The sequence below is a fragment of the Ursus arctos genome, unplaced genomic scaffold, assembly GCF_023065955.2.
Source record: "Ursus arctos isolate Adak ecotype North America unplaced genomic scaffold, UrsArc2.0 scaffold_31, whole genome shotgun sequence".
Taxonomy (NCBI): domain Eukaryota; kingdom Metazoa; phylum Chordata; class Mammalia; order Carnivora; family Ursidae; genus Ursus; species Ursus arctos.
In genome coordinates this window covers 12,808,175-12,834,268 of record NW_026622997.1, presented here as the reverse complement: position 1 = coordinate 12,834,268, position 26,094 = coordinate 12,808,175, and the positions used below count along the sequence as shown (strand labels likewise).

The window sequence follows — 26,094 nt, the reverse complement described above, 5'->3', positions numbered from 1 at the left end:
AATCCACATTATTTGGGTAACAATATGGCATCATTAAAGGTTTTGTCATTTACTGTTTCTTTAGGAAATTAAAATTCTCTAAGTCTTCATTTCACCATTTATAAAATGCTGGTAACACTGATCTTGTACAAGGTTGTTAAGGATTAAATAAAATAGCCTATTAGGACTCACCACTTATAGTAGGCGTTATCTGCTACTCTTTCATATAAACCCGCACACCCAATAGAAAATACAAGTGCTGCCCTTTCTGTGTAATGCCTGTGAAATTTTAAAACCTAGCCATAACTGACTGGATTCTAACATATGAATATTAATCCAGTTCATCGCTGTCTGGGTATCTAAATCATGCACTCTGAAATGTTCTGGCTTCCTTACAGTAATCTTCGCCTTCTATGTCATTTTATTGTTACCTAAAAATATCGCAGCGATCCCATTTTGGTGTTTGTCAATACATCTCAGTGAGTGTAGATGTAGCCCTAAATGCAGGATAAATGTTTAGTTTTGATAGCTGGTACAGCTACGGGATTTACATTCTGAGCAGTAAGTGGCACTGTCGGAACAATGCTGGCAACATACATGTCACGTTGCAAGGCCTGGGGTTGCTGTAGCTACAAGGTGAATTATAACGTCAGAAGCAACCCAAGAGCGCCTTCAGTCCACCTTCACCAGAAAGCAGGCGCAAGTCAGGCAAGAGCATAAAACTAGACACAGGTAGGGTGACTATACCCAACTCATTTGGATCAAGAAGAGGGAAGAGGGAACTCCAGGGTTTCTAAATGCAGGTTCAACATTCTCCACTAGGCTTCCATCTCAAATTTCAGCGCAGGGCCATTGCAGTGGAAGTGGTCTCCTGCGTGGTGGCCCACAGGGTGGAGGGGCCCCGGGGAGTACCAGGCCGCAGCAACCCGGGAGGCTGCAGAGGCTCGGAGACCAGCAACAAACGAACACGGATCGGAGGATGAGAACTCTCGACCAGATCCGCGCTCGCCGCTCGTACCCCATTTTTGTGGGCGCAGAAGCGCAGCCCTCGCACCCCCAAGCTTACTTTGCGGTCTTCCCGCGTTCGGAAGAGGAGAGAGCATGCGCGAGAGGTAAACGCGCCCTCGCTGCCAGACGGCCTTAAGCCGACGAGGGGGCGGGACCGCGCAACTGCGCAAGCGCGCGGAGACACGTAGGCGGAAGTGGCGCGCGGACGCCTGCGATGCAAGCACCTTGCGAGGAGGCGGCGGCCGCTGTGGAAAGCGCAGGAGTAGGCGGAGAGGAGAAGGAGGTGATGGTGAAGGACCCGGGGAGGGGGAGACGCTCCGTCTGGCTGGCACCGCTCGGGCTGGGGTCACCCTTTCAGGTGACATACCGGCTCTGGAGTGGACGTGTCCCCCCGGCCCTTCGCCGTGTTTGGGACCCAGACCCCCCTCCCCAGAGAATCTTGACACAGTTTATCTTCATCTATAAGGAGCGTGCGGGGTCGGGATGGAGGGCACGGGTGATTTCTAAAGAACGGAAACCTGCTGGCACTGTTTCTAGGGAGGAGTATCTTCTCCTCCTCTCACCCTTTCCGCCCTGTGGCTGGTTAGAACTCCCTCAGGTCCCCGCCTGTGGACTCTTGAGACATGAGGCCACTTCCAGGACGGACTTTTAAGCTTATAGTAGGGGGCTTCCGGATAACTGTCAGTCGCCTGGGTTCCCAAGACTTCATCTTAGTTAAGAGCTACTTCCGGATTCTCTTTTAGGGTACTTAGGGTGCCCTGCTCTCCATTTAATTTGTGGTGCAAAGTGATTGTTCTTGCTAGGTTATTAAATTTATGTGATAAACTTCCACTAGGAGTTATGCAGATTCTCCAGTCTTTGCAGCTTAATTTTCTGCCCCACCTGATTTTTCTTTTAAGGAAATGCTGAAAGCAGTTGGAGTGCTTTGGTGTGCTAACGGAGGGTTTTTTAGTGTTGGGTATATGCGTTTCTTCTATGGTGGGACCTGAGATGTTGAGAATTGGTTTTTGGATTAACGCTTTCCGAAGTGAATTGGGATAGTTTGGGACTTCGAAGACAGATACAGCAGCATTTGAAAATAATTTAGATAAGTGTTATATGTACTTAATTTCTTAATATATATCAAGTCCTAAGTTTAGATTTATCCCTTGGAAAAAATAGAGTAACCATCAAAAATGAGTGCACTGTTTCTTGAACTTTGTGTAATGAAGTGTGTACAGAAAAATGAGACTGAATCTTGTTTTTCGTTGTTTTATCATCATAACCCATAGGTCACAATTAATATTTAGAGTCCACTTAATTTAGATATAGTGGCAAGGTTATTTTATTTGTAACATTGAGTGTGACAAAATACAGAATCAAGTTTGTTCGGGTTATTTACACTGCAATGACATAATTTCCTCATATTCTACCGTTTTGTAGTGGGAGACTTTTCTTCTAAAGGTTGGAAAAAACTAGATTAAGACATTAACTGAAATAATTTTGACTTAGGTAGGTCATTGTAAATCAGTGTTATTACCAGTTATTTATAACTTATAAATATCGGTATGCTCTAGAAATGCTGCCTTTTTATTCCATTTTAGCAGTTAGTTTTGTACCTCCAAGTAACGTTAAATATCTGTGTTGACTTTAGGAAGAGGCCTGAGGCAGTGAGTCACACCTGTGGGTTTTTTGTTCTTAGTTTCAAGGGTTACTGTGAATTTCTAAAGCAAAGCAAAATGTTGATCATTTAATTTGAAAACAGTTTTTATGCTTGATTTTGTTTTTTCCTGCACCAAAAGAACATTGGCCTAGTTTCTTTCGATGTTGATTAATATCCATCATTAATATCTGAAATGGAAGGCATATGGCAAACATTCAGGATCACAGTTACTGGGTGTCAGAGTTTACAGTATCTAACTCAGTCACATGATCTGACCAGTGATGTTCTGATTAATAAAAGTGCATTCTAAATGCAAAGCCTTGCAGGGCAGATTTTCTGGTGCTGGTACCTCAAGTAAGCAAAGGAAATGAATTTATTTCCATGTTCATTTCAGATGCTTTGTGGGAAATTTCAGTGGAGATGTCAATATTTTGGCACAGATGTCCAAGAAGTGACAGTGGTGGAGGGATTTAACTCTACATGTCTGGCACAGATCTGCGGCTCCTAAGATTGCCAATAGGTGTGTTAAAAGCAGCAAATTGTCAGAAAGGAGCAGGATACTGTTGATTAAATGGTGCTTACTGAAGTGCAGTAGAGTCTGTCATTTCATATCTTATACTTTTGGTATGTGTGAAAACATAATGAAGATGGTATTGTGTCTTTCCTTAAAGATTTCATAAGCTTGTGAGAGAAGCAGACACAAAAACAAAAAGGCCGTTATGATTTAGGGTTTTGTAAAAATATTTATAAAGTGCTATGAGAGTCCAGAGAATCAACTAGCTTATAATTTATAGGACCTTAATAATGAGCATTCGTGTTGAGTAGTGTGAAAGAGGGATCAGAAAGGGAAGAAGAGATTATAAACAGGCTAATCTAGTAATCTGGGCAAGAGAGAAGAGCTGCTAATGGTAGGGTCAGAAACATATTCTCAATACATTTATGGATGTAGAGTCAACAGGAACCTTAGCAAAATATACAATGTGAGGAAAAGGAAAGAGTCTAATAAGTTCCAGATTTTTTGCTTAATACCAGTGAGATTGGGATTAGAGGAAGAGGAGGTTTGTTTGGAGGGAAACATAATGAGTTCAGCTCTGGACACATTTAAAATGAGGTGCCAGTGGAACTCATGAGTAGAAATGCTTTCAAAGAAGCATTTGGAAATAGAAATCTGGATCCCAGAAGAGAAGTCTGGGTTGGATATCCAGATTCATATTTCCAGCTGCACATCAAAAGGATGATGAATCTGTCAGCAGACTATATCACACTAGCAGTAGTTCTAAAAAGTTGAGTGACAGCCAATATTTGTGGTCTGCCTTACTATGTGCTAGTCACTTTTACGTTTATTTCATTTAGTCCTAACAAAAATTCTACGATAGGCACTTTGTATTTTTTTTTTTTAACCCCCTTTTAAAGATGTACAACCTTGAGTTCAGAAAGGTTAAGTATTTTGCTCAGGGCTTTTCAGCTAATCAGTAGCAAAGCTGGGTCTTGAACTCAGATCTGTCAAAATCCAAAGCCTGGGGAAAGCACCATGCTGTACAGCTTTCTCTTAACGGTAGCTGTAATTTTATTGAGTCTTCACAGTATGCCATCCATTTTGCTAAGTTATAAACACCTCAGCCAAAGATGGGTGAGGGAAAATTTTTGATACTAATAAAAGCAGGAGAGAGGTCTTCTAGAAGTTTTATTTATTCTCTCTGTGTAAATATAGAAACATTTTTTGCACATTTCCCTCAACCTCTGTTTTCTGTATGATCCTTAGTTTTGCTCGCCGGCACCACTGTACATTTGAAAAATCGTCTTCAGGTAGACAGCAAGTGATTGCATGGTGGGGTTTTGAGGGCATCCAGGGGAAGGGCCAGTTTATTTGGTTCATCTGAGTATTTGGGTGCAACGTTTGCCAGATATCAAGGATGCAGAAACACGAAAGATTTGAGTCTTGCCTTTCCAGTTCTCTTCTCTCCCAACTGAGAGAATTAGGGAGGGTATTGCAAAAGAAGAAACACTAAAGCTTATTTCAAATCCTGACCTAGAGAAAAAAGACATCGGGCTGAAAGAACATTGTGAACATAAGGCAAGGGTGTTTGAAAGTCCATGGTATATTTCAGGAATGAAATAATAGTTCATTGTGGGCAATTTAGGGCTTGATTGAAAGAGGTGGAGGGAGGGGAAACTTACATGGGGCCAGATTTATTTAAATGGTACTCTGTATGCATGCCTGCACACATGGAAAGTAGTTACTCAGGTTTTTGTTTCTTCTACATTCAAGATCATTTAAAGCATGGTTTATAAAGAAAGTCAAATCTCAAGGGTATCCTGCAAGATGACTTAAAAAGTCAGAGATGACTGATTGAAACAGTGTGGGAAGGAAGAACAATATATAAAGAAGACGAAACAGGTAAAGGAAAAGAAATATAGTAAAACTTTTTAAAGTTATGCTTTTTCTATTTAGAAATTTGGCAGGTGCCCTGTAAAACAAATGTTCTTTGATGCCTGAGTATTTTTAGTTACAAGTTGTATTCCGAACCTTGATCCCAATTTAAATTACTGAAGATGGCCTACTTAATCTCTGTAGTCAGCAAGGGAGAAGTGATCATGAAGAAGTGACTCTAATTCTTACCATTTTAAACCATCATGACAGGTTCTTTTAAAAAGATTTCCAAATCTGTCAAAGTTGTCCTTATCTTTCCTCAGATATTCTAAATTTTAGTTCCCATTGGGATTGTAACAGACAGTCTTTTCTAGGAAGATAATTTTTTCATCATCAGGTTGTTCTTCAATTGTCATAATTCTTCACTCTCTCTTCAACCTCTACATGGAACTCATTCTTCGGTTTATATAAATCCAAACGGACATTGACAGTCATCTGTGGAGCCCTCATGATTTTTTTTTCACAGATAACAAAAAATTATGTGTTCCAACTTTTTATAATCCCAGAGACTTCTTTCTTTTTTATAAAACAGCTATATTGGAATATAATTGTTACACAAAAAACCTGCACGTTTAACATACACAATTTAGTGAGTTTGGACGCATGCATGTACTAGTAATACCATCACGGTAATGATCAAGGTAATACACATTTGTCACCTCCAGAACCTTCCATGTTTCCCCCTTTGTGTGTGTGTATGTGTGGTTAAGAATGTTTACCATGGTATCTACCCTTTTAACAGATTTTTAAGTGCACACCACTGTGTTGTTAACTGTAGGCACTATGTCGAATAGCAGGTCTCTACAACTTACTCATCTTGTATAACCATAGCTTGATATTCATTGAGCAACAACTCCCCAAAGACTTTTTAAATTAAAATGATTTTCTCCAAAGGAAGAAAACATTTTCTTTTATTCTGACTTAAGAAATGCTGTTGCTAAAAGCATAATATCCTTTCTGTTGTCTCTGATAAATCTAGCTTTTTTAAATAACTTAAAGTTGTTTGAATTTATTTTAAAACATCATTAACAAATACATTTTACAGTTGACTTAGTATTTAAAGGAGCATCAGCTCTTTTCTGCAATCAAAGACTGACTTTAATATTGAAGATGTCACTCATAAACTATCATGGGCTTTACAAATTAAATCCTTAATACATATAAAACCTTAATAAAAGCATATTTACTTCCTTGATGAAATAAACACTAAGTTAAAAAAAGAAGTAAACACTAAGTTAGCTTTTGATTTTTGCTGTGGAAATGAGAATGGCGTATATTTAGCATTGTATTGGTCTTTATCAAGAGAAGATAAATTGGAGAGTAGACATTGTTTTTGGTTGCTTGGAAGGTTGCATGGAGGAATGAATATATTAATATCCAGAGAAAATGAGATTTACCTATGTAATTTTAAAGCAAGATGTGAAATATTTGGAGCATAGCATCTTATGATCCAGGTGTTTTTGCTTTAATTGCTTATTTCCTTCTTTAGGACTTGCCTCAGCAAGCCAAAGAAACACTGAACAAAGGAGAGGAAACCGACAAAGATAATTTTAGAAGCACTGAATGCAGCAAAACAAGAACAATGGATCTCAAGTTCAACAACTCCAGGAAATACATTTCTATCACTGTCCCTCCCAAAACACAGACAATGTCACCACACATCAAGTCAATAGATGACATTGTAGTACTTGGCATAAATCTCAGCAGATTTAACAAACTTACTCAGTTTTTCATATGTGTTGCTGGAGTTTTTGTATTTTACCTAATTTATGGATATTTACAGGTAAAAAATAGTTACTTATTTCCAAGATGCTAATTGTTTATAACAGTTGAGGTCAATATGGGCATTACTAATAGTTTTGTCCAAGATATTTTTCTTTATAGGATACCACTTCATTCACATTTTTGGTTTTTTAGTAGAGAAAAAGTGTTCTTAAAAGTTAGCTTACTACTTTTAGCAGGGGTCAAAATTTCACAGTTAAATATTTCAGATGGGGAGAAGGGAGCAGAGTTAAACTTAAAAAATTAAAATTATGAAAAATTTGAAATATGTTAAAATGTAGGTTATGATTGCACCCATGTGTTTCTAAAAGAGACTGACGTATTCGGTGGTATTTTGAAACATAATTCTCCAATAAAATTGAATGATAACACAAAAGCCATAATCTAGTCCATTGTTGATTCTCGGAGATCAATGATATAAGTTCATTTTTGCAAAAGTATATCAGGATGCGTTATAGTTTTTCCAGGAGTTTTTCATTAATCCTGTACTATCTGAATTATTCTTTTTATGAAGCACCTGTCATGTTTCATTCTTTTTGGCTTCCTCTTCAAATCTAATTTTGTCAGAACCTTATTTTTCTGTGATTTTCGCTGGTGCAAAACATTTCTGACATTGCCACCAATTGTCTTCTATTTGTATTATGTTATGGGATAGTTGTATACCTTTGACTAGCAGTAAATTCCAGACCTTCAGGGACATGGGCTGGATGGGTGAGGAGCCACACTAGTGTAAACAATGTTTGAATGGGTACTATTATTCTTAATGGTCAGTTCATTAGTATTTTCAGACATTACCAACTTTGCTTTTTTATGCAGCTTTCTAACAGAAAACCTTTTATAATTCAAGAAATGGAAGTGGATGTGTTTTGTTGAAACACAGTATTTCTGGTGTTGTTTAATATTAATTAGAATGGTCTTAAAAATTATTGTACTCTTTCCCATTGTGCTATAGAGATGAAATACAAAAGGAAGTATAAATGAAGAAAATGGTAGAATTGACTATTCCTTCGTTTATAAAAATTCTATGAGGAGTATTATGTGAGACAAAAACATGGCTTAAAAATCTTAATATTTATAAAAACTAATTTCCCCACTAGAGGATGATATAAAAATTCAGATATCACAATGAAGAATGGTGAAAAATAGTAAATTTTATCAAATACAAGTTTCAGTTTCTTGTTGAGAAACATTTTTTTTTCTTTTTCAAAACACAATTGTTAAATAATTTGGGAGCAGAGTTAGCCATTGCAAAAAGGAAAATGAATTAGAAATTTACAAATTTTATTAATCTTTTTCTGTTTGATTAATCAACAGATTTTAATTTATAAAATATGCAAAGCTTTTAAAATTAGATAAACATTACTTTCATTTTGTGAAAACTGACACTGCTACTAACTCTTACATATAATAGCATATTAAAATAGTTTAAAGAAAATGCTTGGGGTTTTGTAATGAAGTTATCTATATAAAATACAGTATAGTGAAATCTATCTGAATGCCAACATACTTAATAAAGCTATTTTCATATTTTGTAGTTCATATGCCAGAAAAATACTAAATATCTTTCAGACTTACTTGAAGAGGAAACCTAAATTTGGGGAATTACACGGTATCCTAAATGTACAAAATCTAGTTCAGAGTCTATGTTTGGGGATGGGGTGATTGATCAACTAAGTCAGGTACTGGAATACCTCTTACTGATTGTTAATGGCTTATTAACAATGTAAATGTTACTTCATAATATAAGATTATGTTTAGACAAAGTAACCATTTCCTTTACAAGGAGAAATTTTATATAATCTGGCACAAATATCCCAAAAAAATCACATTATTAGTTTGAACTGATTAAATTGCTATAGATAAACAAGCCTGAGATAATAGACTTCTAATGAAATATATTTGTTATACAGGAAATAGAGTCTTTGAACCAACTGTCTTTCTCATTGTTGGGGCAGTTCTTAATTTTAGCAACCTCTTTTTAAAAAAAAAGAAAAAAGAAAAAAGAAAAGCCTGGGATAACATTGCTTCATAGTTATCCCTTCCTCGTTTGCTTTTCTCACTTGAGTATCTAGCGTCAGTTCTCTCCAGCAGTCTCCTGAACTTCTCTGAGTTCACCTCTGAGAAGCCTTGAGATTTGGGTGTTTATTTCGCTTTTTATTTTTTGTTGTTGGGGGTGAGGCTTGGGTTCCTTTAAAAATGTTGCGTTTATAGGAATTTATTGTGAGGAAATTGGTGTGCCCCAGTACTTAACAGTATTCATGTATCTTTTGACAGGAATTAATATTTTCAATGGAGGGTTTTAAGTCCTATGGCTGGTACCTTACTTTAGTACAGTTTGCATTTTACTCCATATTTGGCCTAATAGAACTTCAGCTTATTCAGGACAAAAGGAGAAGGTATGTGGTTTGTTTTTATTTTTTTGACAGTTAAGTTCATTAGTACTAGTTAATTTTTTGTTTTGCTCTTTGGGAATATGGAATATATTATACATGAAATATATACATTTGCAATTAATAAAATGTATCTAATACCCAAGAATTTTTATCAGTATAATCAACTTACAAAAAAATATTAAATATAGTTCAATTGTACACTGAAGAAAGTGGTTTCTCTTTTAGTGTAATGTTATCAGAAAAATGTAGTTTAGGCTCAACTTACAGTCAATGTATCTTGAAACAGGAGAAAGTATTCAGATGTACATACGTGTTTTTGTAAATTTAACTGAAATGGGTGTGATTACTGAAAGATTTACAGTGCCACTAAGAAAGATCAAAGTGGTGAATGATCAATGCCACTTTTGTAGTGGTTTTTAAAATATACAGTTAATGTTTTGTGGGATATATTCCATTTAACACTGTCTTTATAATGTGCAGTCGCTGAGACTGCATGTTTAGATATAGAGAAGCTTCGTAGCATGCCTTTTCACCAGAACCAAAGGAGTTGGTTTGACATAACATTTTGCATTGACCATCTAGATTTGAGAAATATCTTGAAATATTTTTAATGGTATACAGAACAGTATGCAATTAAAACCTGATTATAAACAGGAGGAGATCAGGAAATTGAATGTAACTTCTTGATAAATGTAAGTGTGGTTATCCTGTCGTACCAGACTCTAAGATGTGAATATTTCATGTATACATTGGGCAATTTAAATGAAGCAAAGACTATAATACTGATAGCCTGTCTTCAATGATAGAAATGTTTAGTCTTTCAATAAAAATAAAAAAATATTCACAGCTACTGTTTTTCTTACAAAAATGTTTTTGATATTTGTCTGAAGGTAACTACAAAATTTTAAGTATTCCAGTCTATCATACCAGTATTCCTTCATAGTTCTAATTTTGCCTCTCAGCCTCTCTTTATTGCAAATAAATAATTATAGCAGTGATAGTAAAATAATGTTTGAATCTGAGGTTAGCGTCTGTATTATTTTCATGCTCTAAAACTGCAGTACTCAGCCATATAGGTGATAAAATAGAAAGTAATTGAATATATCTATCAAGACTAACGTGTAAGAACGCGTGATGATCCATTACCAATTACAAACTGCTGGAGGTTTGTTTCCAAAGTAAAAGAATCTAATGGTATCTTTATAAAATGGAAAGTGACACAAAGATACATCTCCTTTAAAAAAGATACACCTCCAGGGTACCTTGTTGGCTGAGTCAGTTAAGCGTCCGACTGTTAATCTCAGCTCAAGTTTTGATCTCAGGGTCCTGAGTTCAAGGTACACATTGGGTCCCACCCTGGGCATGGAGCCTACTTAAAAAAAAAAAAAAAGATACACCTCCCTCTCATTTACCCGAATGAAATAGGGAGTGAGCCTCCAGCCATGTTTATTCCAACCCTTAAACCAAATGACCATAACATTTTTAAAGATAAAATAATTTGTGTTTGATTTAAACATAAATGAAGGAATATAGAAGAATTTACAGATGTATAAAAAATTTAATTATAAATTGAAACCTTTTCATTTCCAAGGCACAATAAAAACATTTTTAGAAAAAGCTTTTAAAGGCATGTTACAATGAATTTGCTTAATCACGTATTTCTGAATTTATTTAAGTGGCACTGCTCTTTAGACCTTTAGGTAGCCAAACTCTGCTTAGTTGTTGGGGTTTTTTTTCTTTCTTTTTTCCTATGTTTATATGAATACTACATACTTGAAAGAGTAAAGGATTTGGAGTCAGAAAACACGTGTTTGAATCTTGGCACAACCTGTAATTAGCTCTCTTAAGACCTCAAGGGAGTTGCTTAAATTCTCTGACATTTGAAGATCAAATGTGGTAATGTGTGGGGAGCACACTGTAAGCCGTAACACCCTATATGCATTACTTGTTGTTATTCACCAAAGTTACCTTGTAACTTTATTATTACTTTGCATGAGGTTTTAACAAAGGAGATCTGTCAGATTGGTTTCTAAGGGGCTATTGAAAGTCACAATCCATCCCCCTGCCTAAAGAAGTAAGAAATTGGGGTATTAAATAAAACAGCCACAGCGACACCCTAGAGGACGATGATGAACCTCACCTCCTGGTCTCACCAGTGGGCAAACACACCTCGAAGGCTGGGGTTTTTGTGAGTCTGTAAAGAAAGTTGCTCTAAGAGTTGTGACCCTCTGAATACAGGCCTTCTGAGTTTCAGGCTGCTTTTCTTTCTACCTGTGTTATGTTACTTCTGTAATCACCATTCCTTGTGATTCTTTCTGACTTGAGGCAGAAAAAATTTTATTTTCTAGCCACTGTTTGCAATTTATGTCTGAGGACATTTGACCACTGTGACTTTTATCATTACTTGGAATAGTGCTGTTCTTCCCTGATGATACCTCACTGAGTAGTAAGCCCTGCAGACAGCATATAAATCCATGTTTGGGTGCACTGATGCATACGTGGATGCCAAGTTACTTCCACATGGACCTTAAATGTTGACTACTGTATTAGCAGTTAAGTAGGAAAGGCCTGGAAATTGAAATATAAGTGGAAAAGATACATTTTAATTGAATTTTCCAGTAAATTATTTTGCCTTATATCTAGCCAAATAAAAAATGTGGAGTAATTTTGTTGTCTTGATTTAAACATGAACACAAATCCCAAAATGGAAGCCACTTCTAAGTATGCAGCATAATCTGATTATGTGAATAGTACTTCATGTGTTAGTCACACCAGCGTACAAGATTATTTTAGACCATTAAATATCTAGTCAAAGTGAGCATATGCTCACAATAATCGCGCAAAATTCTGAAGATGCCAAATTAAAGACCTCTTTAGGAAATTCAGATAGAACCCAAAGTAGTGATTTGGGATCGCGAGGAAAGAATCAGATTCTTCATCTTGAAGTTGATTATTATAACATCTTACAGAATACAGAGTTAGAGTTGACATTGTGGTAATAAAAATCATGTTTAGAGTTTTAAGCCACCACTGTAGAATATCTGGAGATATTCTGCTCAGGTTATTTTAGCAGAAGGGCTGAATGTATTTTTCCTAATGCTAGATGGGAACATTAGGAAACAGAACAACAATATAGAAGTTGAAAATTAGTTAAGGTGCCTTTTACCATTATGGAGGTCAATATTTAAAACTCAACTCTTTTTTTTCTAAATTTAGTTGAGATAGTTTATATAGTTATATAAAAAACATCTTACCAACTTTTTTTTTTTTTTTTATACCATCGGTAAGAATCTGTAACTCCGGTACACCATTTTTTCACACAGTTGAGAGTTCTCACTTGTGATTAATTAACTAAGGGTAAATTGTTGTTTTTACCAACATTGCTTTATACAAGTAAAGTGTGATAACTTTTAAAATAGTGCTATTTCACCAATATTGCTAGAAATATTCAACAGAAATTAGACATTTACACATTGTAAACACATTATCTTACAGTAGTATGAATTGGGTCCCAAAATGAAGATTTTAAAAATTGTCTTTTACAGAATACCAGGAAAAACCTACATGATAATAGCTTTTCTAACTGTGGGTACTATGGGGTTATCAAATACTTCCTTGGGCTACCTGAATTATCCTACCCAAGTCATCTTCAAGTGCTGCAAATTGATTCCTGTTATGCTAGGAGGAGTTTTTATTCAAGGTATAGTAATGATATATTTTCATACTGTTTGAAACTAATAGGATATGTTATGGCATCTAGCATTAGGAAAAACATTAAACTCCAATTAATATTTTCAATAAACATTCTCGATACTGGAATAGTTCTGAGTGACATCTTATAAAAATAAGGTATTATAAAAACACTGGTACTTCTGTCATATCCCTCCTCTAGTATTTGAAATCAATACGGACTCAAGAAAAATAAAAATAGTATTTTATTTTTTTTTCTTTTAATCTGGAATCTACCACATTTCCAGAAAGACTGCATCCACGTATTAAAGGCGTAGCTCAGAAATACCTGGAAAACTCCCTTTTTCAATTCTTTCATTGTTCCCCTCAGGGCTCCTCCCTCTATCTCCATTATGTAAATGGATAAGTCTCAGAACAAAGTCGGCTTAACCTGAGCAGAACTGCTTTTTTACCAACTCTCCTGGCTTTATTGGCTTCCTAGAGCCCCAACTAAGTTACAAGCAATGTGGAAATAGGAGTAAAGAGGAAACTGAAATAGCAGTTGGAGCACGTTTTTGTTGTTCATGTCACTGTCGTGAGAAATACTCATGTTTTGATAATCAAGGGCCCCTGTATCGCTAAAGTTCTTACACAGCCTATCTTCATTTTTTCCATTTGATGCCTTCCCACAGAGGCTCTTTGTAATGAAAGTATGTCTGTTGGCTACTTCACGTAAAGTTTCAGGGTTACTGTTCATGCAGGAAGAAGCATTGACACCAGTCCCTATTAGAAACCACGTGCATGTGTAATATTTCCTTAGCGATCCTTATGAAAAAGTTACACTACATGATTTTATTTAAATGTGGATATACTACAACAGGTTAATTCTCACCAACCTAGAAGTTATCTGATTATGGTAGTCGTAAACTTAAACAGTTATATAACCTGAACAGTTGCTCTGGTTACTTTGTAAAGGTATAAGTTATAAGAAGAAAATTCATACCTTCTGTTGTATATGAAATAAAGAAGGCACTGGTGTCCACAAACTTTAAATGTTCATATTTACTCACTACCATAACATATAAAGTAGGATCTCCTATCTGACTTACAAGGACATATTGTGCTCATTGGTCATTTAATTCTCACAAGCCCTTCTGTGACTATCTCAGGCATTGATCTAAGTGTTCTTCATTTATTTTTGACTTTGGATATAAAAAAGCAGATCCTGCTCTACTTGGTTAGACACGTAGATCTAACACTGTGCCAAGTGGGCATTTGCGTAATGAGGTTGGCTTACATTTATTTTACACAGGGAAGCGTTATAACATTGCAGACGTGTCTGCGGCAGTATGTATGAGCCTTGGCCTGATATGGTTCACCCTAGCTGACAGCACGATTGCACCGAATTTCAACCTGACAGGTAAGGAAATGATTTGTACTCCTGGATTTTGCAGGCATTTTGGTTTAAGAGTAAGAACGTCTACAATTTCATAAGGATTTCAAATGATGGTGTGACATCTGTGATTTTCATGTCTAACATAAAGCTTTCAGACCTTCCATATAAGATATAGTAAAAATATTACAGTCCTGGAAATGTAATAGTTATTTTTAGTGCTCTTGTATTTTGACCTGACAAGAGGCTGTTTGGCCAGTCAAAATCTTCTGTGATTGAGTACATGATAGAGCAGTTTCTCATGGGCTGAGTCGGAAGTTTACACGTGAGTGTTAGAAGAATCACATTAGTGACTGTTTTTATTCTGTTTTTTTTGAAAAAAATGAAATCGAACGTTTGCTTGTCATTGTTTTAGCTGAAGAGGGAAAGTTAATACTGAACAGTGTGCTCTAAGTAAGGTTAGAACCTTAAAGTGCTTGAACTTTCCACCGTGAAGTTACCTCATAGTGTGCCAGATAGAATTTTGTAAATAAAATTTAGATTTTTCACTGGCAGAATTGGTATTATAGTATATTTAGAATTAAATAAGCATAAATGTGTTAGAATATTTTTATTCTAAAGAGCTTGAAGAGAAATTATTATATATACAGTATTATCAATCTTATACTACTGAGTTTTATTCATAAGCTTATTATCATCCCATCTCTTAGCCTGACAGAAACAGTATTTAAAATACTTGCGTGTTGGGAGGGGAGGCTCTTTGTGGCAAGAGGAGGTGTAGGTGCGGGTGAAGATGGTGGCACCCAAGGCTGCAGACTGCGTCATGGAGGTCTCCTGTGGCCAGGCAGAAAGCAGCGAGAAGCCCAATGCTGAGGACATGACGTCCAGAGATTACTACTTCGATTCCTGTGCTCACTTCAGCATTCAGAAAGAGATGCTGAAAGATGAGGTGCACGCCTTCACGTACCAAAACTCCGTTTCACAACTGGCACCTCTTTAAGGACAAGGTGGTGCTGGATATGGGCTCAGGCATGGGAGTCCTCTATGTTTGCTCCCCAGGCTGGAGCCCACAGGGCCATTGGGATCGAGTGTTCCAGTATCTCTGACTATGCAGTGAAGATTGTCAAAGCCAACAGGTTAGACCACTTGGTGGCCAGCATCAAGGGGAAGATGGAGCAAGTGGCATTTCAGTGGAGAAGGTGGACATCATTATCAATGAGCGGATGGGCTATTGCCTCTTCTATGGATCAGTGCTCAACGTGGTGCTCTGTGCCCCAGGCAAGTGGCTGGCACCCAGTGGCCTAATCTTCCCAGACTGAGCCATGCTATATGTGACAGCCATTGAAGACTGGAAGTACAAAGATGACAAGAGCCACTGGTGGGAGAATGTGTATGGCTTTGACATGTCTTGCATCAAAGATGTGGCCATCAGGGAGCCCCTGGTAGATGTGGACCCCAAGCAGCTGGTCACCAAGGCCTACCTTATAAAGGAGGTGGACATCTACGCTGTCAAGACAGAAGACCTGACCTTCAACGTCTCCCTTCTGCCTGCAAGTGAAGTGGAATGCGCTCTGGTTTACTTCAACATCGAGTTCCCTCGCCGCTGCAAGAGGACAGGCTTCAGCAGCCCCGAGTCCCTGTAGGTACGCTGGAAGCAGGCAGTGTTCTACATGGAAGTCTACCTGACAGTGAAGACCAGTGAGGAGATCTTTGGCACCATTGGCACGCAGCCCAGAGCCAAGAATAATCGTGACCTGGACTTCACCATTGACCTGGACTTCACTGGCCAGCTGCGTGAGCTTTCCATGGACTACTGGTGGCACCCGGTTTCTCCCACCCCAGCCAGGCCGGCCCTGCATGGGCCCAAGGGCTGAGCAGTTTTGGGGCTCTCCCTTCCTCCCTTCCCTCCCAGAGGGGGCTTTAGGAGTCTGGACAGGGGAGGTCACACTGTGACTGTTTTTCATAACTTATGCTTTTATATGGTTGCATTTATGCCAGTAAATCCTCGGTGTGGGGGGAGGGATAAAAAGGTGTTCAGAGAAACTCTGAGAAATGGGTAAAAATTTTAATTATTCATGAGAAAAAAAGTATTACATAAAGAAGAAAATCATTTACATCAACTTTGTTTTTCTTTCTAAGAATCAAAATTTTTCTTACTGGCTATGAGTTAACCTTCTTTTCTATAACTGTTAACCAGGCTAGGTTAATGGATTTAAATGTAACCAGTACAGCCTCTTGGAGCCATCCTTTTAACAAGCAGAAGATTGTGCTGGAACCTATTATATCTCTTTCAGTTTTGATTGTTCCCAGTACAAGTGATCATTACTTCAATGAGTTTTACTCTGAGAAAGCTTATAGTTACAGATGTGTCTGACATGGTTTAGATTTTTCAGGAACACTTCATGTCAGCAACACTAAAAGGAAGACTATATATGAAAACTGAGGTAATTGACTCTTTTACTTATGAAAAAGCAGTTTTAGAGAAGGCACAGAATTTGTAGTCAGAGAGATGGCTTCCAGTTCTGTTCAAATCACTTAAAATTACAACCATGGGTAAATTGTCAGAGCCTTTTATGCTTCCCTTTTAAAACAGAGATGATAATGATAGCTTGCCTCTCACAATGGCAGTGGGAGGGTTGACTGAGGTGATGGAATAATGGATATGAAAGCGCATGCACGTGCTAGGGGTGGGGGGGGACAATAATGATGGAATGAGGTGGTGTCGGTAGTCCTGCAACTTCTCACAGTGCTGTAGTGCCAGCCCGTTCTGACTCCCATGGATTTGGTAAGAGAACCTAATAATACTTCATCACTAAGAATAACTGATGAGCACTTACCATAATCCCTGGTCTGTGACAATATATTATCTAAAGGAGATTAGATTATTAAGATCATTACTTAAGGTAGATATAAGTAAAACTTTGAATGTATAGAGCGAATATATCAGAATTTACTTACTCAAATAAATGTGTGCCTTTAAATATTCCCCTTAGGGTGCAATTCAGGTATTTTCACGCCATTGCCATTGTTCAGAACATTTTTGGAATGTCTTCAAATAGCGTGTTAGGAGCTAGGATGTTGTATTTAGGGTCTTCAAGAGCAGCTTATCTTTTTGTTTCAAGGACAGATTTGGTATTTGAAGTAAGTAAAAGAGCATTCAGAATCGAGTTTGGTGGGTAAAAATGTATGGTAAGGTAATGAATACCACAAAGTTAGATGATCAAAAGGCAAATTGAAGAATAAGATGAAAACTTGAAAGTTCTCAATTAAATTCACACACGTGCATATATTTTTCTGCTCCCTGTGATTGCTTATACATTGTTAAAAAAATGCAAAGGGAAACGTCCTAAATCCCATCAGACTCAGGGTCCTAACCAAGGCTGCCTTTTGTTCTTTCTGTAAAGCACTGGGGCTGGTGACCAGTGTCCCAAACACTTGCAGTTAACAGCCTGCTTCTCAAGTAGACATGCTCATTTGCATGAGTGTTGATTTCCAGCTTTGCTTATGCCCGTTGTACCTGTCACTATAACCATGTAATAATATTACTTAAATTGTTCAAAAACAATTTGAAGAGAGACAGAATTGTTTGTTAATTGAAACAGTTTGGTTGACTAGTTAATAAAATCACTATTGAATTAAGTATGGAGGAAACAACTGTAAAAAGAGCAGGATATCATACAAGTGTAAAAGGATTCTGCATCCCAACTGTTTGAGAAGTTCCTGCATTTCCCATGTGCTTTTTAACAAAAACAACTAGGAAAGCATTAACAGTGTGTGTTATGAGTGTGGTTTATACAGAAGAGAATGTGCAGAATTTTAGTTATACTCAGAAAAGACCTTGGCAACCCCGTGCATGTTTATGTGTTTTAAATTAAATGTTTTAATAATAAAGGTAACATTTTTTATGATTTCCCTTCTCATCTGATTTTTTCAATTAACGAACTAACCACCAGTCCCGATAGAGCTCCTAAGAATTTCTTCTCTATTTGTTTAAAACAGTATTCCTTTCAAACATTTCATCTAATTTAAAAGCAAAACTAGTATTTGATCTAATAGGGAAACACAATAAGCTTGAATGTAGTTTATTCGTGTTGGTTACTTGTGTTTTTAACGTCATCCTATATGTGCCCGTTAACAGCTGGTTGTGGATAAAAATCATCAACTTTTACTGAAACAATGTGATTTAAGATCTGCTTTTGTTTTTTAACTCAAATCTCTGATAAATCTCGATTATCATAAACTTACTTAAATAAGGAGGTTGTGTTTCTCTTATGCTTTCTTGAAGGTGTGATTCTTATTTCCCTGGCACTGTGTGCAGATGCTGTCATTGGAAACGTTCAAGAGAAAGCTATGAAACTGCATAATGCGTCTAATTCCGAAATGGTAAGTACTCGAACGCTTTTTCTTCACAGCAGACGGACTCAAAAGTGGTGATGTGCTTAACTTTATGAAATAGTTATGATATTAAAGACTTGCATGGCATTTTTAAACTAATTTGTCACCATTGTTTTCATGAAAGTAATGCATTCAAACATTATGGTAACTAAAAAGTAAAAATACCACTACCCTGGCTAAGAACTTACTGTATAATATTTGATAAATTTTTTCCTTATTTATAGGGTTTTTTACATATTAAAAAAAATCCTTTGTTACATACTTTTCTCCTCTTCTTGTATTTGGTATTGTATTATTTATTTTCCATTTAGAAATTTGTAATTTTGATGTGGTTTGTCTTTTCCTGCATGGGTCCTGGCTACCTGTTATAATGATTGAAAAGGGCTTTCCCAACTTTTAAGATTTAAGAATTTTACCCATGCTGCCTACTTGTTTTATGATTGCTTCTTTTTAATTAATTTTTTTTTAAAGAGAGATATGGAGGTGGGGAAAAGGGAGAGAGGGAGAGAGAATTTTAAGCAGGCTCCACTCCCAACTCAGAGCCTGACATGGGGCTCATTCTCACAGCCCTGAGACCATGACCTGAGCCAAAATCAAGAATCGGACATTTAACTGACTGAGCCACCCAGGCGCCCCTAATTAAATCTTTGATCCAACCAAAACTTTAAAAAATGTTCTTCTTTATCCACTTGTCCCAGTAACACTTATTGAAAAATCTACTTTTCCAGCTTAAGTGCCTTCTCTATCATGTCAGAATTGTATTCTTTTAAATTTACTTCTGCACCAAAACCATATGATGACAGCACATTTATCATATATTTACCATCTGTTAGGACTAGCCAACACTATTCCTTTTGTTTTTTAGAATATTACTACCATTAGTTATTCTCGGGTGTTCATATCCCCAAATAAACTAGAAAGTCCCATTGTTAGTTGTGATTGGTATGGCATTGGATTAATTTAGGGAGAATGTCGTCTATACACTTGAGTCTTTCAGTCCAAGAATAAGGTATGACTTTCCTTTTATTCAGGTGGCTTTTTTTAAATGTCCCTTAGGTTTTTTTAAGTTTTTTTCATATAAATCCAACATATTTCTTATTGAAGTAATTGTTAGGGGTTTCATCTTTTTGCTATTGTTACTGCAAATAATGCCCTTTCTTTCCTTATATCTTCTACCTGGTTGGTATTTGTATATAGGAAGTTATTGTGTGTGTGTTACATTAATTTCACAGCCAGCCCCTTGCTAGACAGCATACCACATTAAGAGTATATAGGAATGGTCTTTCCTGTTACTTTGTCAGCAGAGTGGGCATCTTTAAGGAGTCTTTAATCTTGGTCAGAAGTTTTCTTGATCATCACCACTCTTCCTAGATAAGGTAAAGATCAGAGAATTAAGGAAATGTAAATAGCTAGAAAGTTATTATAGTACAGTGGTTAGGAACTTAGACTCTGAGCTAAGATCACCTCATTTATATCCTAGCTTTACGAGTTCTCTTACTGGGGGGAAATGACTTACTATCTCTTAGTTTATTTACCTTCAGATTGGGGAGTGATCATTAAGAGTGTCTAACTCCTAGGCCGGTTGTGGGAAGTAACTGGAATAATTCAGGTAGAGCATTATTAGCACATTACTAGCATTATCAGTACCCGACACATGACAGGTGCGCAAGTGTGATGACGATGCTCCTGCTGATTGTGCTTATGAAGAGTATGAGGAACTGGGATAGAAAGATTGGTAGGAAAACTGGGAAATCAAGCAATAGATATGCCAATAGATATGCCCCTGCTCATTTTCATTATCTGTTAATATCTTAACAAACTTAACATTTGGGTTTTCTGATGTTTAATAAGTAGCTTTAAAGTTTGTTTTGGGGTCGCCTGGGTGGCACAGCGGTTAAGCGTCTGCCTTCGGCTCAGGACGTGATCCTGGCGTTATGGGATCAAGCCCCACATCAGGCTCCTCCGCTATGAGCCTGCTTCTTCCTCTCCCACTTCCCCTGCTTGTGTTCCCTCTCTCACTGGCTGTCTCTATCTCTGTCGAATAAATAAATAAAATCTTTTTAAAAAAATAAATAAAGTTTGTTTTGTTTTGTTTATGTGTGTTTTTGGGACCCCAGAATTCAAATGTGGTTTGAAGTCAGTAATCAAGCCAGGCAAAAAAATGAATATTATGTAACTATGTATGTGGAAGGATCAGTACTGCTATATTACAATGTGCGTAAAATAATCCATAAATTTACGAACAGGATCAGTCATCATCTCCAGAAAGCTAGGCCATATGAAACAATGATGTCACTTTAAAATGGTTTGTTTTTCAGATTTAATTGAGTAGATTAATTGAGCTATATATTGAGAATCCTTCATTTTCTGCCTTTGGTTTGATAGCATTTTTTTCCACTTTATTTTTTATCTACCATAGGTTTTGTATTCGTACTCAATCGGTTTTGTGTACATTTTATTGGGATTGACATGCACTAGTGGATTAGGCCCTGCAGTAACATTTTGTTCAAAGGTAAACACTAATCACATTTTTAAAAATAAACATCTTCCATTAAATAGTCCCTCTGTATTTCTTGTTCAAAAAGATTATTTTTTATGTAATTTGATAACTCCTTTAATGTATGCAGATCAGAAATTATTTCGGAAATGAAATGATTTATATTTAAATTTATTGTATCCTTGTTCTACCCTATAAGTTAATTTTTAAGCAATTCATAATGTAAAAGTTGGGGATTTTTAATTTCATCATTGTTTTTCCATTAAATCAGAACTAAATAAGAGTCTTTGCTTGACTGCTTTGTTGAACGGCTTATTATTGCTCAGGAAGTTGATTAAAATCTGTAGTTTTATTTCATTTGTAATACCTCAGGGTTTGTTTTGCATTTTCCTAACAGGCTTTTTTATATGTTGCAGAATCCAATTCAGACTTACGGTTATGCTTTCCTTTTTTCCCTCACTGGGTATTTTGGAATCTCCTTTGTTCTGGCTCTGATTAAAATTTTCGGTGCACTTCTTGCTGTAACAGGTAGGAATGATATACCTGCTTCAATTATGATATAAGCATTTAAATTTTCTCTGATGCTGCTTTCCAAAAGACACAGGTAGCATCTACTCTGCATTAAAAAGAAAATTGTTATATTTCATCAATTAATTTTTTGGCTTATAGTATTTCTTTAAAATTCTAAAGAAAATGATGTTTGCTCATAATCTTTTATTTGAAGGGTTAATTTTAAAATCAAATATATACATTTATCTAAATAGTAACTTTTAAATACGTTAAAAGGGCTTTTTATTAAAAAGTTTGATGGGCTGAATACCCTCAGAGAAAAATCCTGCTTTTATATGCATTTTTAATTTATAACCAAAAACGCCCATTTTGATGCACTTAAAGTATGGCAGGTATGTTTTAAACAAAGCTTTTTGGACCTTTCATTTATACACTTTCTAGGGCATTAACGGGCATTAACCAGATTATCCTTTCTTGTCCCTAATAATTATCATGCACCTGCCTTATGCAGGAACTTTGCTTGGCACTTTAGAGGAATGGAAGCTGTATTGGTTTTGCTTTGGAGGAGTCAGGAAAACAGATGAGGGGCTACAGATGAGGCCCAGTGAGGAGGACAGGTGATTCCATGTGCTAACCTTGTATCATTTGCCCAGTGAATGGTCCAGATGGCAAATGCTCTCAGCCTCTTCCATATGGAGAGAGCCCTGAGTGAAGCCCAGGATGGAAACAGAAGGGCACTCGATTGAGATGTCAGAGAAGGAGAGCCCAGTCCCAGCTCTGACATTTAATAACATGTCACCTGGAGAGTATATCTCTCCTCTTGTCTGGGCTTCATTTCTTTCTTGTGAAGAGATTGGGTTGGACTTGACCGTTTCTATCAGAGAAACATAGGATTTACATCATAATGCATACATGCAGTAGTCATTACCTGATTTTAATATTTCATAGTTTTAGGGGAATACTTATTCTAATACTACAGAGTAAATTAAAGGAATAACTACCTCTCTCTTTGTAAAAGTTTATTTGCTTTGTAATGTTTCTCTTTGCTCACATAGGACTCCCCTTTTTATATATTTATTTTATGACTCCCCTTTTTAAAGTTTACATTGCTAGTGGTAAACAGAGGGCATGTGACTGTAGATAAGGCCATATCCATAATCTGTCAGGTTATGTCATGTCATGCTACCAAGAAAGATTGCAAATTCATATACTTAGCTCGGTTTCCAGTTTTGCTCATAAGATAATAACTGTTCAAAAAGGGTTTGATATCAATCGATATGTATTGATTAAACACTGTGATAGGTATAAAAAATGTGAGATGCAGTCCTTGTCTTAAAGGTGCAGACAGGTTTATTTTTATCTCATGTAAAAGAAATTCAGCAGTAATAGTAATAGCCAGCATGCATATCCTTTATTATGTACCAGGAACCAGTTTACATACATTATTCATTTTGATCTCACAGCAATCCCATAATAAAGTAGGCATTGTTATTGTTCTATTTTGCGAAGGGTAAACTGAGGCATGGGGAGGTAAAGTGACTTGCCCAGTGGTCAACCAGCTAGTAAGTTGCAGAATCAGGATTCCAAGTGAGGCAGTCTGGCTCCCGACCTGTGCTCTTAACCCACATGTTACACTGCCTTCTGAGCTGGTGTGGTGGCGTCACACTCATTAGGAAACCAGCCTTTTAATATCTTCTCTGCCATCTTCATCCTCTTTCAAGGCAGTGGGATGGGAGAAGACGAAGGATACATCTTTCTCTTTATGGAGTCTTCCTAGAAAGCACACTTCCTAGAAACAGCGCTTCTGTTCACTTTTCTTTGGCCCAAACCTCATCACATGATGACACCTAACTGTAGGAAAGGCTGGAAGGTGCCCATAATAGGGGTCCGTTTACTAACACGGAAGGAAAAACAGATTTGGGGAATCAGGCTCTGACACATTTCCAAAACAGATTCTTCATTTGGAGTTCATTTATTTATGCCTTGTATAATAAGTGCCAGGAACTGTAGAGTCCAGGGATACAGGATAAATAAGAAAAGAAACTAAGTAAAGCTCACCATCAAGAGGAGGATAGTAACTGATAATGCAAAGTGGGACAGAAAGCTATGATGGAGACATGCCAAGGTCCTACCTCCACGTGGGTGGGACGGGGAGGAGAGTTTCAAACCTGACAGCAGACTTCCAGGCCGTACTTGAAAGACAGGTGAAAGTTAACGCGAACATGTAACGAGGACTGTAAAGATTATTCATGGTCTTCCCAAAGATGACCATGATTAAGATATTAAGTGTACTTTAGCTTACTACTTTTAAAGACCAACCAACCCCTGTGCTACCTAATCACACCTTCCTTGGGAAAGCCCATCTTTCCTGCCAGACTGAGGGTTTTTAAGGGATGACCTGCCTCCCTGGTGTCCTGGCCTTTATCAAGTACTTACTAGGTTGTACGTTCCATTTAACTCTATGGCTTAACGTCTGTACCCCTCCTGGACTGTAAACAGCATAGTAGCAGCAGCAGTGACTTTCTGTTTGGTTTTTGCTTTTCAGTGTTTTCTTGGCGTGTCGCATAGATCTTGGCACATAGTAGGCTCTGTATATTTGTTGAAGATTATTTCCAAAATATTACCAAGATAGTAGGCACATTCTAAATCAACCTTTTTTCTCCGTACAGTGACAACAGGAAGAAAAGCCATGACCATTGTACTTTCATTTATGTTCTTTGCTAAACCATTCACGTTTCAGTAAGTACTTTTTAATTCAACAAGTTTATCTACTTATAGATACCTGGTTTCACATTTCCTCCTAAGCAGCCTTAATTTCTCTATTAAAAATCAGTTTCATCTGGAGCCCTAGTTTATTGATGTGTCTTCTACTTCAGAAATTTAATTATTTTGAAGAAATCATATTGTACACTTAAATTGCCTAGCCAGAGTCCCAGTGCAGTTGTGACCGGTTTCCAATATAAATGAACGTAAGTGATATCTTGAGATTAAGGGATTCCACCTTGCCCTAATACATACAGACATACATGTGAAACAATATATATGTACGTGGTTTTTAAAGTTATTTGTCCCCCTCTCCCACAAAGGATTTGAGGTAGAAAATTATGCTCTAAGGTTATTTAGTTTATGGCTTCTTATAAAGCATTTACTGTTTTCTCGACCATCTAGTATACATTTGAAATCAGTATCATTTACATTTATGCTGCTTAGTAATTGAGAAGATTCAAACCTAGAAATTATCAGTGTATAAGCTTAAAGATAACCACAAGATAAATTTCAGTCAGTGTATTGTTTTCTATAAATTAGTTTCTCTTTCCCCACATGCTACGTATACGTTATAGCAATCTATGCCAATTCCCCTACTTTCTCAGGATGTGCCCCTCTTTATCTTGTTATATGCTACCCAACTTGGATAAACAGTTGGACTGCCAAACTGAATTCCCAAGATGGCCATTGGCAGATTGACGTACTTGGCGCTTTAAGTATACGCTTAGACTGTTGATTAGGACGTAGACTTGAATTTCCTGTTACTTTCAAAGTTCAAATGAACTACATTTAGTATTTTGTAAAGTCTCTCTTTATATACTTAACATAAATGAGATGGAATTCTATCTGATCTAAAAATAATTTTTTTATTTTAATGCTATTATAGGTCTCCAGTAGCAAAATTTTATTTTATTGCCGAATTATTGTGAACTTATCACCAAGTTCTGTGGTTAACGATAAATTGTTACCTTGATATTAATATTTTTTCCTTCTCTCTCTTCTTAGGTACGTGTGGTCTGGTTTATTAGTTGTCCTTGGTATATTTCTCAATGTTTACAGCAAAAATATGGATAAAATAAGACTACCATCACTATATGATCTAATAAACAAAGCAGTGGAAATGAGAAAGTCAAGGACGTTGGCACAAACTGTGTAGGCAGTGATTCATCCTGCTTAAAGTAGAATTTTGAGGGAACGATCATCAAATAATTAATTTTCCAAAGGGATTATTATAAAAACCAAAGGATCTGAAGGCGTGCTGTCTGTTTGCGGATGGGTCACCTGTGAAGTCAGCCTCTTCCGCAGAGCGCTTGTTTAACTGCTTGACTTCTGAAGCAATCAAGAGAGCCACGTCTGCCACACCCTAGAATAAAATGTCAGTGTGAAGGACTAATTCTTAGCACTCTGTTGAGAATTTCACTGCATATGGACCATGTTGCAAAACTAATTGGATATCATTATGACATTTCAAAGAAATTGATATAATAATATCAATTAATAGATTGGTCTTCATTCATTTTGGTGGTGTTATTTAAATGATTCTCTGTTATAAGAGTGAACAGATGATTTAAAGTCTAGAAAGAATAACTTCATTATAAATAAAAATTATTCTGTGATTTTTTTAATAAA

General features: G+C 36.7%; 1 protein-coding gene and 1 pseudogene across 1 annotated transcript; both read left to right on the top strand.

The window, feature by feature from the left end:
* The first annotated feature begins 1,167 nt into the window (after positions 1-1,167).
* SLC35B3 (solute carrier family 35 member B3) lies at positions 1,168-26,094 on the top strand. The gene is made up of 10 exons (XM_026511460.4): positions 1,168-1,270; positions 6,550-6,843; positions 9,117-9,238; positions 12,781-12,935; positions 14,217-14,324; positions 18,583-18,680; positions 21,112-21,204; positions 21,606-21,717; positions 24,369-24,438; positions 25,471-26,094. Exons 1-10 carry the CDS (start codon positions 1,202-1,204, stop codon positions 25,619-25,621), a joined length of 1,272 nt encoding a protein of 423 aa, XP_026367245.1. The 5' UTR covers positions 1,168-1,201; the 3' UTR covers positions 25,622-26,094.
* LOC113264437 (protein arginine N-methyltransferase 1-like) lies at positions 14,331-18,566 on the top strand (annotated as a pseudogene).